Raw genomic sequence first — 15,929 nt, forward strand, 5'->3', positions numbered from 1 at the left:
AACAACGGATATACAGAAATGACAACGAACGGTGAGAAACAAACATGCAGAACACAAAACATAAGAAAAAACAGAGATTGCAATAAACTATTAAGCAGGACAGTCCACAACAAAAAGACATGAAATAGAAATCAATTCGGGTGGAAAATAAAGACTGCCAGTCTCCTACGGCATTGTAATCATTGGTCCACAAATCCACAAAGAGAGAAATAATAATAATAATAATAATAATAATAATAATAATAATAATAATAATAATTGGTTCACAGGAAGGGAAAGGCGCAGTATCTGTCACGCTTGCTCTGTGGACACCTGAACCGCGCCGTTAAGGAAGGAATGAAGGTGGCAGTGAAAGTGGAAAGAGAGAAAGTAGTGCCGTAGTGGACGGCTGCGGAGTAATTCGACCACCTGGGGATCTTTAACGTGCGCTGACATCGCACAGCACTCGGACGAAGCCCTTGACACTCCCCTGCTGGGGCTGCGACAGGTGGGTCACCGCCACTTGCGGCGGGGGCTTGCTTGCCCCAGAATTTTTATCTGTTGTAGGCCGTCATTGCACCCGCCACCGTTTCGGTGGCAGACGACGGCTGTGGTTGCTGCACGCATCTTTCTCTCCCTCTTCCTTTTCTTTCTTCTCTGTTTTCTCTTCTGTCTGCACGAGGCAGCGGAGGTGGCTCAGCTACAGAGCCAGTAGAAGGCCCGTGCATTTTCTTTCCCTTCTTCCTGCAGCCACAGCAACAACACGGATGCCACTTTGTTTCGCCTCCATTGAAACGCAGCCGCCGTGGTCGAGTTCGAACCCGGGAACTCCGGACAGTAGTCGGGCGTGTTACCACTGCAGCACCACGGCGGGGCGAAAGAGAGAAAAGAAAAGCTAAAATGAGGAGCGGAAGACTGAAAAAAAAAATTTGGAGAAAGTGCTGTTAAAACAAACACAAGAGAGAGGAAAAGGAAGAAAGGTAAAGTCTTGGCAAAACGAAAGAAAAACAACTAGAGAACCTAGTTTGATGCAAAAGGCGTCCATCACTAAACCAAGTTATTTAACCCGGAAAGGAATAGAAGCGCTGGAAGGAAACACGTAAAATATAGCTACTGCCCCACTATACAGGACTGGTTTGACAACAGCAGTTATAGAGTTCCTTACACTAACTAGAGGGAAGGCTGAGGGCGTTGCACTGCAGCCACCATGGGCGCGCTAAGAATCATGGGCCGGTGTGCTACTTGTTGCGGGACAGTCGGTTTTTCTCGGGTACGTGGAGTGGCATTACCGCGACGTTTCTTTTTCGTCATCATCATCTGAAGGTGCGTACATAGACCGCGAAAGCTATAGTAGCGAAGGCGCAGAAGCAGACGTCACCAATAAATGGTTTTTGTTTTCTGAAATGCCACTAAAAACTTCCTTAAGTGTTGTTGTTGTTGTTCTCCTCTAATGTGATGGCACATACCCACATAGGGGGATCGGCCAAGAATTGGGGTGCAGAGATATTAGATTTTGAGATGTATAACTACAGCGGAAAAAAAAAATAATAATAAATGCTAGGGAATAGAAAAGGAAATGTAGATATGATAAACCAAAATATATAATAGTAAATACTAACGCACGCAGTAAGAGAATAGTAAGATTTATATGTACAGAATAAAACTTCAAAGCATATTAGTCAGGTAGACGTTCTGTTTCTATTAAGAAGTTTTGAATGGCGTTGAAAACATACCTGTGGCTGTACCCAAGCATGGTGGCACCGAACGATAATAAAATTTGGCTGCTCAAATTAAGACCCAGCTGTTGTAACGGCTTCTCTAAGTACCGTTTTCTCATCATGGTAAAACGGCGGCAAAATATCAAGAAATGGTCTATTGTTTCCGGTTCCCCGCAGAATGCGCAGACAGGAGAAAGCGCCAAACCAGACCTGTGCATATAGAAATTTAGGGGCGGAATACGACAGCGTAGCCTTGTTAGAGAGACCTCAGTCTGCCTTGATTGACATGATTTCCTATTCCACGAATACTTGAGGTGCAGGTAGTCATCCGAGGATAAAATAGATCCAGACTGCGTGCTTAATAAGGCACGCCGCCGAAATCTTGCTGCTGTTATGTACGCTGTTGCCGGGAGGATGGGCAATACAGGGCCGTTCAGAGAATCTTTGGCTAGTCTGTCTGCAATCTCATTGGCTGTCACATTGCTGTGTCCTGGTACCCACACTATATGTATGAGCCTCAAATGTGAGGGGAGCAATGAAAGAAAGGTGTTTAAAATTTGCGAATCCATATTCGAAGAAAGCGACAAGCACAAAGAATAAGAGTCTGTAATTACAGCCACTGTTGAGTATGTTGTGTCTAGTTTGCGCAGAGCAAGCACCACCGCCAGCAACTCCGCCTGGAAAATTGGAGTAAAATCCGGAAGACGGACTGAAAAAGCCCAGTCTAAAAGCGGACAGTATATTCCAACGCCGGCTTTTTCATTAAATTGAGAAGCATCCGTTGCTATTGTTATGCTAACTGGAAGACTTTGTAAATGATCTTCTAATAATCCATTTAAAATGTGAGGTGCTAAGTGTTTCGCATTATTTGGGAAAATGTCATCAAAGATAATTTGAACCGACGATGCACTTACTTTTGTTGGAAAGATGTTAGAAAGGACTACGTGCAAAGGTTGTAACAGATTTTGCACTAGAATTACCTGCGGGGTATGAAACCGAGGCCATACGACTCCAAAAAAGGAGTCTGGCTCGCAACAAAACATTGATATGGAGCGGTGGAATTGTGATTCATATATTTTCAGATACGTCTGGACAGTCAAGAATTGTAATCTAGTTATTAACGGTGGTATTCGGGCTTCAAGGTATAGTACATTATTAGCCACGAATTTGGGGAGCCCAAGGCATAATCTAAGCGCTTCCCGCTCTAAAAGAACAAGCGGACGAATTTTGTAAGCAGGTGAACCAGAAAATAACACAGATCCAAATTCTATAATTGGGCGGACATACATAACATAAATCATTAATAGTGTGTCTCGCCGCATCCCAGACCTTGGACTGCTTAACCTGCGCAACATACCCACAGCACGTGCCCCCTTCGCTGCAACATGTTCAATGTGATCCCTCCATGCCAGATGGTCATCGTAAATCACCCCTAGATATTTCAAAGACTTAACTTGAGGAATCATTTCCTGCTTAAATGTTAGAGCAAGAGTTACCGGATCCTGAATTTGGAAAACAAGGAACGCGCACTTTTTAACATTTAATTTAAATTTTAAGTCATCTAACCAATTTTGAAGGAAGCTTAGGTACGATTGCAGGCGCCTGTTGAGGGATTGAATGTCAGGTGCAGCCGTAAAGAATGCGATGTCATCCGCATAGACATACGTGCGGATCTCCTGATGAGTGGGAATTGAACTCATTAAAATGTTAAAGAGCACGGGCGAGAGAACTGCCCCTTGAGGGACACCTCTGGTTTGTTGATATTTGCTAGAATGAACTCCATTCAATGAACAGTAAAATTGTCTGTTTTGTAGGAATGTAGATATCCAATCAATTAAGTATTGTGGAAAGCATAGCGATTCTAATCTGTGCAATAAAATTCGGGGCTCTACACTATCATAAGCCTTCTCTATATCTAGAGTCACCAATGCAGCATGCATTTTTTTGCGCCGCGCAAGAAGAATTCGACTCTCAAGGTCGGTATGTGCATTCCATATTGAAAATTTTGCTCGAAATCCGATTTGACAGGGACTAAGAATATGTTTTTGTTCGACAAACTCGGTAACACGTTTGAGTACGACCCTTTCAATTAATTTTACCAAGTTTGATGTTAAAGATATTGGTCTGATATTTTCCAAAGTATAGCCACCGCCATTGTGTTTCCGTAAAGGAATCACTTTGGCTAGTTTCCAGTCACCAGGTATCCAAGAATGAATAATTGAATAATTTACCAATTCTAACAAGGAATTTGGAGACACTTCAAAGAGGATTTTTAACATTTTTGACGTTACTCCGTCAGGGCCAGGTACACAGTGATTGCACAACCATAAATATTTTTATAACGTTTTTCTCTTTCACATTTTGCCTATTAAGTGCGAATTATTGGTATTTGTGCTGCTCAAAACTAAGCCAATAGGAGAAAGAGCCATCGCTTATATTGGATAAATCTCACACTGACATGCTGTTTCTCTCTCTTTTTTGCAATTTATAGTCACAATATTCAATCTTAGGACATTTTTTACTGTAGAACAATGTTTATCTTTGCATTAGCTTTGGCCAAAAGTTGTAGTTCTGCATTCGGTAGCTCTCCGGCCCATGATGCTTTGTGCGCCCATGGTGGCTGAACTGGCTGTCTGGAAACTCCATGTAAACTCCCATAGACGGCAGCACAGCTTTCCCTTTAGGTGCGGTAAGAAACTCTGACAGCAGCAGAAAAGGCAAAAGGTGTCATATCACAGAGGAGCAAAAAAAAGACATTTCATAAAAGTACGCATGGTGCCCATGCGGACCTGCCTCTGTAGGCAAGATTGAAGTCACGGGCGCCTCCAGACAAGCTGAGAGGCATGCTTAAAACACTCTGCTCGGAGCCCTCCCCTACGCAGAGTGTGGTAAGGGATCTTCAGGACCTCCGACGAGATCCTCGCCCCCAGCCCTCCCCTACGCAGAGTGTGGTAAGGGATCTTCAGGACTCTCCGACGAGATCCTCGCCCCCAACCCCACCACCTTCATGTTCAAGCACAGGCTGGCTGGTGCTTGTAGAAACGAAGATGAAGAGTAAGTGGCATCGAAGGGGACGCCATGACGGAATCAAAATGGACACGTAGAAACACGATCCGGTAGGCATGAGGGACCTCCGCACTACAGTCATAGGCGGCTCCATGGAGCAGGTTGGCGTTCCCAAATTAGACAAGCTCAAATAAGGGGCATGATCCATCCTCTGTACACAGCGTGGAAAAGGTGTGCAGGACGCCCCGAAAAGTCCTGCATTCCCATCACAGTCAGGATCAAGTACAGGATCTAAAGGACATCCGCTGGTGCTTGTAAATCCAATGACGGAGTGTTGGAAGCAGCAGCGTGCACGCCACAACAGGAAATGGGTCAGAAATGCCCAGGTAATAAAGCAGCCAGAACAAAAAAAAAAAAAGAAATGAAGGATACCTAGAAAGAAATAGAATGGACTCACGGAACAGTATGAGAGAGTAAAGAAAAGAAAATTAACTGTAAATAATTACGTACATAATTACAGCACATATTCCGAAAAAAGAATAGATTAGGACAGAAATAAAGAAACGAAAGAACTCAACAACATAAGGAACCCCTCAAATCAATTTTTTTTATACAAGTATACTTCAAAAATTTTCTGTGCTATCCAATTCTTGGCCGATCCCCCTCTGTGGGTATGTGCCATAAGTTATTAGGACAACAACAACAACAACCTTACAAATGAGGTATGTAGAGGAATAAAACTGGCTACATATAATTTAAAGAATGCGAAATATTAAGGGAAAATTGTTCAAATCAGAGAGGAATGTCAGCGACAATAGTCAGATATAATGCTCCTTATATATCTGACCATTTGAATTAAAACTGCATAAACTCCAGGATTGTTAAGAAGAGTCGGGTAATGAGATGTAATATTTGATTAGCTTTAGGCGAAAACAAAAGGAGCAGTAAGGGAACAAACAGTCTTGGCAGTAGTGACGGACGTCTTGACTCATCTTACCACAGGAATAAAGTAAAAAGCAGGATAGACGAACATTTTTAAAGTACAAAGGAAATCTGTCATGGCCAGTAATTAGAGTTGTAATCGAATTACTCAGTGGAGAAAATTCTTGGTATATTGAGAGTATCATGTCTCCAATTAAATATTTCTGTGCAGCCATTACTTTCGCGCCAAAATATGCTCCACAACGGAGCGACGACTATAACGTCGAAGGCTGCAAGATACATTCTCTTGTCATAGACGAGCTTCTGCGACGCATGTTCTTCAGGCAACTATTTATTGTGTTAACCGGATCTCACGCTCCTCCCTCCAAAAAAATACGTAACCACCTATTAAGTATGAAGTCTAAGTTGTCAAAAAAATATTCCCGAAGTCGTTTATTCAGTTCTGTGCATAGCAAAGAGCTACAGAAAGCGATGGCAGCAACATGCATGTTGGTAAGACGCCTGACTACTGTTATTTATTTATATAACATCCATGCTTTGTTACAGAATAAGTGTTTGCATTAATGGTTTAGTAGACCACACAGTACTCAATGGCTGCAACATTGGCAATGTGGATACTTGAGGTGTACATTTCTCGAGGTATATCAGTTCCTTGGCCTCTCATTAGGCGAATTTGACATCTTGTACTGGTTAGCTTAGCAATAGTGGCTAGGCAACGACTGTTGCGGAGACATGATTACTGGCTTCTCATTAGGCGAATTAGACATTTCCTTTGACATCCTTGTACTGGTTGGGTTGGCAATAGTGGCTAGGCAACGACTGTGGTGGAGACGATTAGTGGCGGGTGTCCCTGCGTGCTTCACATTAAGGGCGTCCCGTGGTTTTGTCAGCAGGGCACCCTCAACGCCTTGGTACCCTTCGAAGACTCAGGTCCTCGACATAGTCGTCCCTGCGGGGACCAGTCCCGAGACCGTCGTCGACGCGGCAGCCTCCATAGTGGGTCTACCCGAAGTTCACTGCGTCCAGCATATGGGCGCCCAGTCTTTTCAAGTTACAATGAAGAGCATGGCATCCATGTCTCTAATCGTTGACGCCGGCTGCCTCGTCATCGGCAGCGAGCGTATACCAATCGTCCCTGTTGGGCCTCAAGTTACCACCGTGGCCTGCCGTTTCCTACCGTCTTAAGTCTCAACCCAAACGCTCATATAGGTCCTGAGTCAGCATGGAAAAGTCCTGTCCGTCACTGCGGGTCAGATGGGCTACCGTAAGGGTGCTCCTACTGGGACGCAGTATGTTCGATGGAGTCTGCGTCGTCATCAGTACCCAACTACCTACGCGTCGCTGGGCATCGCATAACCTTTGACTACAAAGGTATGTAGCGTGTTTTCCGGCGATGTGGCTCCTCGGAACACTTTCGGGCGCAGTGCTCAGCGCCTTTTTGTGTACGCTGTGGTATCCACGGTCACCAAGGCAAAGTCCACCAGACGGTGACGTGCCCGGTGCGCCGCTCCTACTCGGACGCAGCGGCAAGTGCGGTTCCTCCGTTTACGCCCATGAAGCCTACAGTGCCGGCCCCATCTGCCAAGCCAGCTGAGTCGGATAAAGCAAGGAGGAAGTACAAATAGACTCTCTGGAGAGCATGACATCAAAAACGTTGCCGAATTCGACTGCTGGTACACTGGCGGAAGGAACGACCAGCAGCGTTGACGTGCCGTTGGACAAGCATAAAACTGGTCCAAACCAGCCTGAGATTGCTTGCGCGAACGCTGCTGACACCGTGGTGGTCCCCGAATCATCGCGTGAGCCTTCAGCTATCGAGGCAGCTCCTGCCACATCGTCACCGGAACCTCAGTGCACGTCTAAAGTTCGCGGCGTCTTTTCGTTCGCCACTTCGCGCTCGAGTGGCGTAGGAATTGTGGCGCTTAACATATCGTTTTTGCGCGATCATCACTTCACATATGACGGGTTTGGGCATGTGCTAGCGTTCGATTGCTTATTTGCGGCTTTGAGGTTGCACATCTTGTGCATTTATGCTCCGGCGGACTCCAGCCTTAGTAATAACTTCTTTAAAGGGTTGGATGTTTATTTTTTAGACGGCCGCCATGTAACAGTGGGCGATTTTAATTGTGTTGTATACTCATACATAGATTTTCAAGGCCCTGGTCAAGGGCACCGACTTGGAATGCACGTGAAATGCAACGCCTGGAACCATTTTGCGCTTGTTGATGCCCACGGAGTCATGCATGGGTCGCGTTTCTGCTGGACATGGGGTCGTGGTTCATCTGCGAGCAGGCTAGATCGCGCATATGTGCCACAGCTCTTTTCAATGTATGTGTCGGCAATGGATGTTGTGACCTAGCCTCAGACCCCCATTCATTTTTCTGACCACCGGGCAGTCATGCTCAGCTTTTCCTTTCCTAGCGGTGGCTCATTTCGTCCGTGGCTTTTTGATGTGCGCGTACTACATGATTCGCTTTCTCGTGAGAGTTGGTCGCGAGCTTTACGGGTCTCGCTTTGTGACAGTGTAGAAAATGAATGGGACACGCTCAAATCAATTTGGCGCATGCACAGTTCGGTAGAGGGTCGTGCACTACGTTGTCGCGTGTCTCAGGAGCTGGTAGACACGGCTTCGAAGATCCGCATCGCACAGAGAGCGGGTTGGCATACCCCTCTCATGCCCCGCCGGGGTGGTGCAGTGGTAAGACGCCCGACTACTGTGCCGGAGCAGCCGGGTTCGAACCCGACCTCGGCGGCTGCGTTTCGATGGAGGCGAAACGAAGAGGCGTCCGTGTGCTGTGCGATGTCAGTGCACGGTAAAGATCCCCAGGTGGTCTAAATTACTCCGTAGCCCTCCACTACGGCTCCTCTTTCTCTCATTCCACTTTTAGTCCCACCTTCCTCCCTTCCCTTGCGGCCCGGTTCAGGTGTCCACAGAGCAAGTGTGACAGATACTGCGCCTTTCCTTTCCTGTGTACCAATTATTATTATCATTCATACTCCTCTGATACGCTCATGGTGCTCCGAGTTACATAGCCGGTATCAGTGCCTTATTAGAGCCTCGTCCCATTCGGCGGCGGCCGAGCGTGGAAGACGTAGTCCATCTGCACATACTAAGGTGCTTCGATTTGCGCGGAGAACTTATATCCACAGCTCAATGTTGAATGGAGCGCCCCACTCTGCGCCCCATACATCAAACTAGGGATTGTATGCGTTTCTTGACACACTTCAAAGGCATGGCATGTTCAGATGCTACGATTGATGTAGGAGCCGTAGAGACGCATCCAACGTTAGCTGGGTTGCCGCTGGTCAGCCCTGAGATACATGATGTGCTTTGTGCACTTCCCTCTTTAAAAGAGGTATAGACAGCTTTAGAGCCAATGAACGCGGGCCAGTGCCTGGGCCTGATGAGCTCCCTGTGGAATTTTATTTGGGTTTCTGGGACGTTGTCGGTCCAGCACTGACCAATGTCCTTCGACAGTGCTTTGAGCATTTAGATTTTCCGGCCAGTTTTCGAAGAGGGCGAATAATTTTGATCCCAAAACGTGATCCTGGATCATCTCGACCAGAGGAGTGGACTGTGGAGGCCAATCACCATTCTTAACGTAGACTGCAAGGCGCTCGCAGCCATCGTGGTTCGACGCTTGATGGGTGTGATGGCCTCCCTTATTGGTTGTCTTCAGGTGTGCTCTGTTCCTGACAGGGAAATACATAGTTTGTCGTATGCCACTCGGGACATTATTGATTACACACAGAGACGCTTAGCTAGTGGCATCCTTGTTTAGATCAAGAAAAAGCTTTTGACCGGATAGAATATGGCTACATATTCGGCGTTTTGCATGCTGTTCAGTTTCCGAAAAATTTAATATGTTTAAATAAGAGCATCTATGACGGCATTCAAAGCACACTGGCGATGGATAGGTGGGAACGTGCCCCTTTCCCTGTGACCCGAGGTATCCGGCAAGATTGTCCCCTCTCTCCTCTTTTGTTTGCACTCAGCATAGAGCCTTAGGCCCCCTCTCGCCTCTTTTGTTTGCACTCAGCATAGAGCCTTATTTGAGGGTTGCCCAGCCGGGGTGGTGCAGTGGTAAGACGCCCGACTACTGTGCCGGAGTACCCGGGTTCGAACCCGACCTCGGCGGCTGCGTTTCGATGGAGGCGAAACGAAGAGGCATCCGTGTGCTGTGCGATGTCAGCGCACGTTAAAGATCCCCAGGTGGTCGAAATTACTCCGTAGCCCTCCACTACGGCTCCTCTTTCTCTCTTTCCACTTTCACTCCCACCTTCCTCCCTTCCCTTACGGCGCGGTTGCGGTGTCCACAGAAAACAAGTGAGACAGTTACCGCGCCTTTCCCTTCCTATAAATAAATCAATAAATCAGTTATTTGAGGGCAATAATTACAGAACAACGTATCCGTGGCCTCCCTCTCCCAGGATGCCAGACGCTGTGTGCGACTGCTTACGCGGATGATATTACGCTGTATCTGCGTGATGAAGCGAGCCTGCTGCGCTGCCTTCATCTTTTTACAGATACGGCAAGGTGTCTGGGGCGGCTCTCAATTTGGAAAAAAAAAATTAATTGGCAGGCCAGAAGCGCGCCTTAATGGTGCCCTACCAATTATTTACAGCGACACCATCCGCATACCTGGCATTGATTATGAGGCACCTGGGATAGCAGCTTCGGCGTGGACTTTCGTCTTAAACGAGGTGCACAGCAAGGTGACTACAGCCAGTTGCTTTAACTACCCATGCTGGAGAAACTCTACCTTGTCCACACTGTTTTCTGCGGGCGAATATGGTACCTCACACATGTAACGCAGCCACCTCTCAGAATTTTGCGCTCCCTGCAGTCTCTTGTAAGTTCATTTTTTTTTTGTGCAGGTCGCACGGAAGTAGTATGCCGTGCGGCACTCGGCCAGCCACGTTCGAAGGGTGGGTTTGCCTTCCCTTCTTTGTCACTCTGCTGTCGACTGCTGGCTCTACCTTCTTCGTTTGCTGCAGGGTGATGAGTGCCCAGCACGGGTATTTTATGTACGCTTTCCCTTGTTGTTAATCATGTGCAAGTCCTGTTTTGGTCATTTGTCGCCGCTGATGTGAATGTCCTGTCTAATAAAATTTTTTCTAAACACAACAAATTGACAGCATCAAGACTACACCAGTAAGCATTATTCATTCACATGTGTAAGAGAAACGACGGAAATATTAACCAGATATACGTGAGCTCCTCGCTGCGAATTTTCTAGTCTGTATAAAAACAATACACTTTTGACGATGACTTCAGTGTGGACAAGGACTTCATGTTGAGAGGTTCAATGTCAGACAAAATCTTTCTTGAAATGTGTTTTTTTTTTTTTTGCTGTCTGATGTTCTTTCGTCCTTCCTTCGATCAAGTATATCCCCCCTCTCTCTCGGACATAAATGATTTCGTCACGCTCTTTAACTTAGGCCTAAGTTTTAGTGTTCTACAGGAGGCCTTGCGAAAACAGACATCTGTGCATATTTACCAAATTGTAAAACTTGGTAAAAGGTTTTCCCAAGTGGTTTCCCACATGGGCCCCGCAAAATACATTTTCCTGCGATACACTTGAACGACCCTAGCTGGCCAAGAAAGAGAGGATATTTCCTTCCTGATAACACACTGCTTATTGAGTCACTCGCACCTTAGAAAAAATAAGCTGATGTACATGCATTCAGAGTGATACGTGATAGCTTGTAATATCCTGCTATACCCGTGCCACAAATACTGCGCCTTGGCTTGACAGATTCGTTCCCCCTCTTATAGGTTAAAATAAAGCCGCGATACAGCGATAAAAATAAGATTTCAGGCTGGTGGTTTTAAATATAAATACCGTTACCTAAATCAACGCAGAGGTGGAAGATCGCCATGTGTCAGACAGTTTCCCCCATAGACACTCAATCCTCGTCCGGGACGCGTATTAGCAAACCATATCCTTTAGGAGCACTCGAACAACGACGCTCTGGCGCATGATTCCTTTGAGCAGCGTCACCTGGCGACAAATAGTGGATATATTGTTTAAACAAATAAGAGCGCATTTAAAGGTCCCTGTTCCCGTCGTTTTGTGGCGCAATGGATTAACACCACCCATCTCTGCACTTATGCCACTGAAACATCTGTTCCACTCCTGTGTTGTATTTGTTTTCTGAATTTCCTGCCTTCAGTGAGTGTATGTTACCTTTAGGTTGCGTTCACAGACACCTTTCAGTAACAATCGGCATAGCAACGGTTACACAATGCAATTACTTTCCCCGCAATCAGTTCCTGTCTTCAGTGAGTGTATGCTACTTTGAGGTTGCGTTCAGAGAAATCTTTCAGCAACAATCGCCGGCTATAGTGAGTGTATGTTACCTTTAGGTCGCGTTCAGAGAGACCTTTCAGCAACAATCGCCGTTTAACTAGCTGAGAGCGTCGTCTGCGCCAGTGCGCCTACGGGATAAGATTTGTCAATACGCATCCGGGGCATCCAATCTAGCCGATAACGTTTTCTGCCAAAATGTTGGTATCGTGTGATCGCATTTTTAGCCCAATCGGTAGGAACAAGGTAGATGGCAGGGGTCCACCAAGTGAACACTGCAGTGTTATGTCTTTGACGCTCTTCTACACAATCTAACTTGATCAAACGGGAGTTTCATCCCCATCATATTTGCACCCAGCATATTGTATATTCTCACTAATTGATCGTAGTCTCAAAGTGAGTTATTAATACAACTCAGGTCAAACAGTATACAAGTCTCGTATGGACCATTAAGGATCGGAATACTGCCACATGAAGCAGTGAAAGCAGAACGGATTTGTTCTATAAGAGCTTGTATCCCCGTAAATAATGCCTTTTTGGCGCCGAGGATTTTAGTGAATAAAGAATATGGACATACTAAAATGCTAGTGCCCCGCCGCAGTTGCTCTGTGATGAGGGCTGTTGGCTGCCGAAAGGGAAGCGAAAAGCAAGGCATCCTTGTGTGTTGTGAGGTCAGTGCTCGAGAACCCAAGGCGGTCAAAATTTCTGAATCCCTCAACTAGATGTCCCTCATAGCCAGAGTCGCGTAAGCCCAATAAGCGCCCCGAAACCAAACCAAATAAAATATATAAAAGGTAATCCGGTCCAAGAGAATATACTGCCAGCAAAAGCAATACAAAGCAAAATACTTCGCAAGAAGTATTGGCGCTGAAACGTGGCGCTGAATTATGGCGCTGAAACGTGGAGGCTAACCAAGAGAGTTCTATTTAAGTTGAGGACAACCCAGATGGCTATGGAACGAAAAATGGTAGGAGTAACATTAAGAGATAGGAAGCGTGCAGAGTGGGTCAGAGAAATAACTCACTTTACCGACATTCTAGTGGAAATTAAGAAGAAATGGACATGGGCAGGACATGTAGTGCGAAGAGAGGATAACCAATGGTCGCTTAGGGTAACAAACTGGATTCCAAGGGAAGGAAAGCGTAGCAGGGGGCGGCAGAAAGTTAGATGGGCGGATGAGGTTAAGAAGTTCGCGGGGGTCAAGTGGATGCAGCTAGCACAGAACCGGGTTAAGTGGAGAAATATGGGAGAGGCCTTCGCCCTGCAGTGGGTATAGTCAGGCTGATGATGATGATGATGATGACTTCGCAAGAACAGAAAAAGACGTCAATGCCATCAATTCCGACCCTTTATTACTGCATATACAGAAGAACGTAAGAGAGCGCGCGCCATGTGCGACATGGCGGAGATTTTTATTGGTCCATCATCAGCCTAATTGGAGGAGGCAGAACATGGAGAATCTGACTGAAGTTAGCTCGTAAATGACAGTGTGTTCGTATTTCAGAATGCGTTCGCACGGCACACTCGTATGGATGCCGACTTAGGCGGTATCCAGGCGTACCAAGAAGGTAGCTATTTGTCCTTGGTGGAGCCTCACAATTGTGTCTCCAGTGTCACGTGCTGATGTGGTGTTCGGGGCGGCCATACCCAGGTCTCCAGCACGGCGTAGTTTTTGGCCGCTTTTTGGTGCGGGCCAGCGCTGGCGAGTCGGGCCCGGCAAGTACTGGTTTGCTGCCAGTGTAACCGGCCGTACGTCGTTCAATCGGTAGCCTGCGAGGAGTTGCTGCACGCATTGTACACGCCATAGTTAGGCCATTATTTAAACATTGAGCGATAAAGATATCAAATAAAAAATTCTTCAGTATGTATGAATTCTTCAATATATTGCGTAAATTGATAAATAAATATGTAATCAATGACTACATATATCATACATGATGAGCTTAGTTTTCTATAGATGTGATAACATGTTTACACAGATTAGAGCACCTATCATTTGGTAAAACTTGTAGCTGCATTCTTATAACACTGACACAAAGTCAAAATAGTCGGCAAGTACGAACAGTGACAGCTAAAAATAAAAAGGAAACGAGAAAAAATGAAGAACAAACTTTCCAAGAAGCCTGAATATGCATACGAAACTAGATCGTGTGTATTTTCCAAAGAATATCAAGAATATGTTTCCGGAGTGAACGACGTTTCAATAAAGCATTAATTTTTATAAGCAGCATCGCATCTACAAAATGACTGAAATCGGGCTCTACAGATGACAGAATTACATCCTATGGGATGCACTGCCGAAGTAATGCGATAGAGAATACATAACGAATTACCCTTTCTCTAAATTGATGCTTACATGTCGAAAAGTGGGGAGTTGATCTCGTAGCTTTATTAATAAGCCGCGTTCTTTTCTCACCAAACTTGCAAACGATACAAGCCACTGACATTTGCGTGTTTTCAAGATTGGCATGCCGCCATTCCTTAAAGGCTGTCTCTATCTCTTTACGAGCCACGAACGCAGATATCACTTTCAGGTTTGTTTTTCCTTCAATCGCTTGTGAATGGATTTCACTTTATTTAGGTCTATATTCCTTGGCAGCTTCTTGCGCACCGAAAGAAAGCTTGAGTAGATGGAACACTTCTGTTCCATTCCAATAATGCGGACACATGTGAAAATAGCCTGGAGAAGTGATAATTACAGAATACTAAAATACATTGAGAACTACATGTAAATAAAATTACCCAGAAAAAAACAAGTACGTATAGCCTCCTTTTTGTGATATTCCAATGCAATGATTTCTTTCTTGTTTTGGGTACCTCCGAGGCATGCAACAGCCGTATATCTGTTATTTACAGGTCTTATTTGTTATTTATATGTGGTTGCTACAGCGCGACGGTGAGCGGCATTGTTTTTGGCCCACGGCACTGTCCCAAAAATAGCCCATCGCCTTAGCTCTTGCTTCTTATACTTGTGTGGAATAGATGATTTCTCAATTCAGCATTAAATATACCATGCATTACAATTAAATTGTTTGATTAGGCCTTGCACATATTCATAGGTTCAGCTATTTGTTCTGAAGTTAAAAAATGATGCTGCGCCTAACAAGAACACTCATTTTATATATATAAAAACATATAATACACAAAACAATACTCAATATTAGCTTGGCGCCGTAGGTTTTCTGGTAAAAAATGTTACAGCACTGCGATTAGGTCAGCCTAAACGAGGTATTGGCGAAACCCACTTTTCATTACTTCTTTCCCTACCTGGATGGTCATTGTCATCCCTATTATCATTATCATCACTATCGCTTCCGACATCACTACCAACTCAATGCTCTCTCATTGCCATCGCTACTATGATCATTACCATTCTCACTGATCGCATCGTCATTGGTATGACTACTTTATTCTCACGCTAGACAGGGAGAGTTACAATCGGTTTTGCTAGGGCCCGACTTGACCAATATGGCGTGATATAGCCTACGCCTTTTGCTTGCTCGAAAAACAGCGATGTACCCTATAATGTTTTATGCTAATGGGGCTATTGAGCATATGAAAAAGCCGAATTAGGGACCTTCATGCTGAACCACCACGACCAGAGAAGTTCCTATTCCGAGAAAAGTGCGATTTGGTGCGTTGAGGTAATACTCTCCCCTGGAAGAGCCGCCTATAGTTTGTTACCGCGTCTCGATAATTGTGTGTGCCTCCCGGAATTTTATACGTTTTTTATGGTTGGTAATCATTAATTTATAACGGGCTTGCACAACACAGCCCGATGATTTTAGATACGAGCTGGTTTAGTTGCTCTTTCTCTGAAGTTTCTCATGGAATAAAGTAAAAAAATGCCCTACGTGGCGTAGTGGCTTGCGCGTTCAGCTGCTTCAGCTGAATATTGGAGCAATAACGGCTCTATTTTCCCTGGAGTTTTTTTTTTAACTCCGTGCTAATATTTCTGCAGTCCGTGAACCTA

The 15,929-nt window shown here is 45.4% G+C and overlaps 1 protein-coding gene across 1 annotated transcript in view; it reads right to left on the reverse strand.

Annotated features, from left to right (window-relative positions):
- Positions 1-13,496: 13,496 nt before the first annotated feature.
- Positions 13,497-15,929, reverse strand: part of LOC146178775 (lysosomal alpha-mannosidase-like) — a 43,304-nt gene continuing 40,871 nt past the window's right edge. The window contains exon 15 of the mRNA XM_084580027.1: positions 13,497-13,739. Coding sequence (XP_084436153.1) covers positions 13,497-13,739 — 243 coding nt within the window. The remainder of the gene's footprint in view (positions 13,740-15,929) is intronic.

The sequence above is a fragment of the Amblyomma maculatum genome, chromosome 9 (genome assembly GCF_055883805.1).
Source record: "Amblyomma maculatum isolate TAMU_Amacu chromosome 9, ASM5588380v1, whole genome shotgun sequence".
NCBI classification, from domain to species: domain Eukaryota; kingdom Metazoa; phylum Arthropoda; class Arachnida; order Ixodida; family Ixodidae; genus Amblyomma; species Amblyomma maculatum.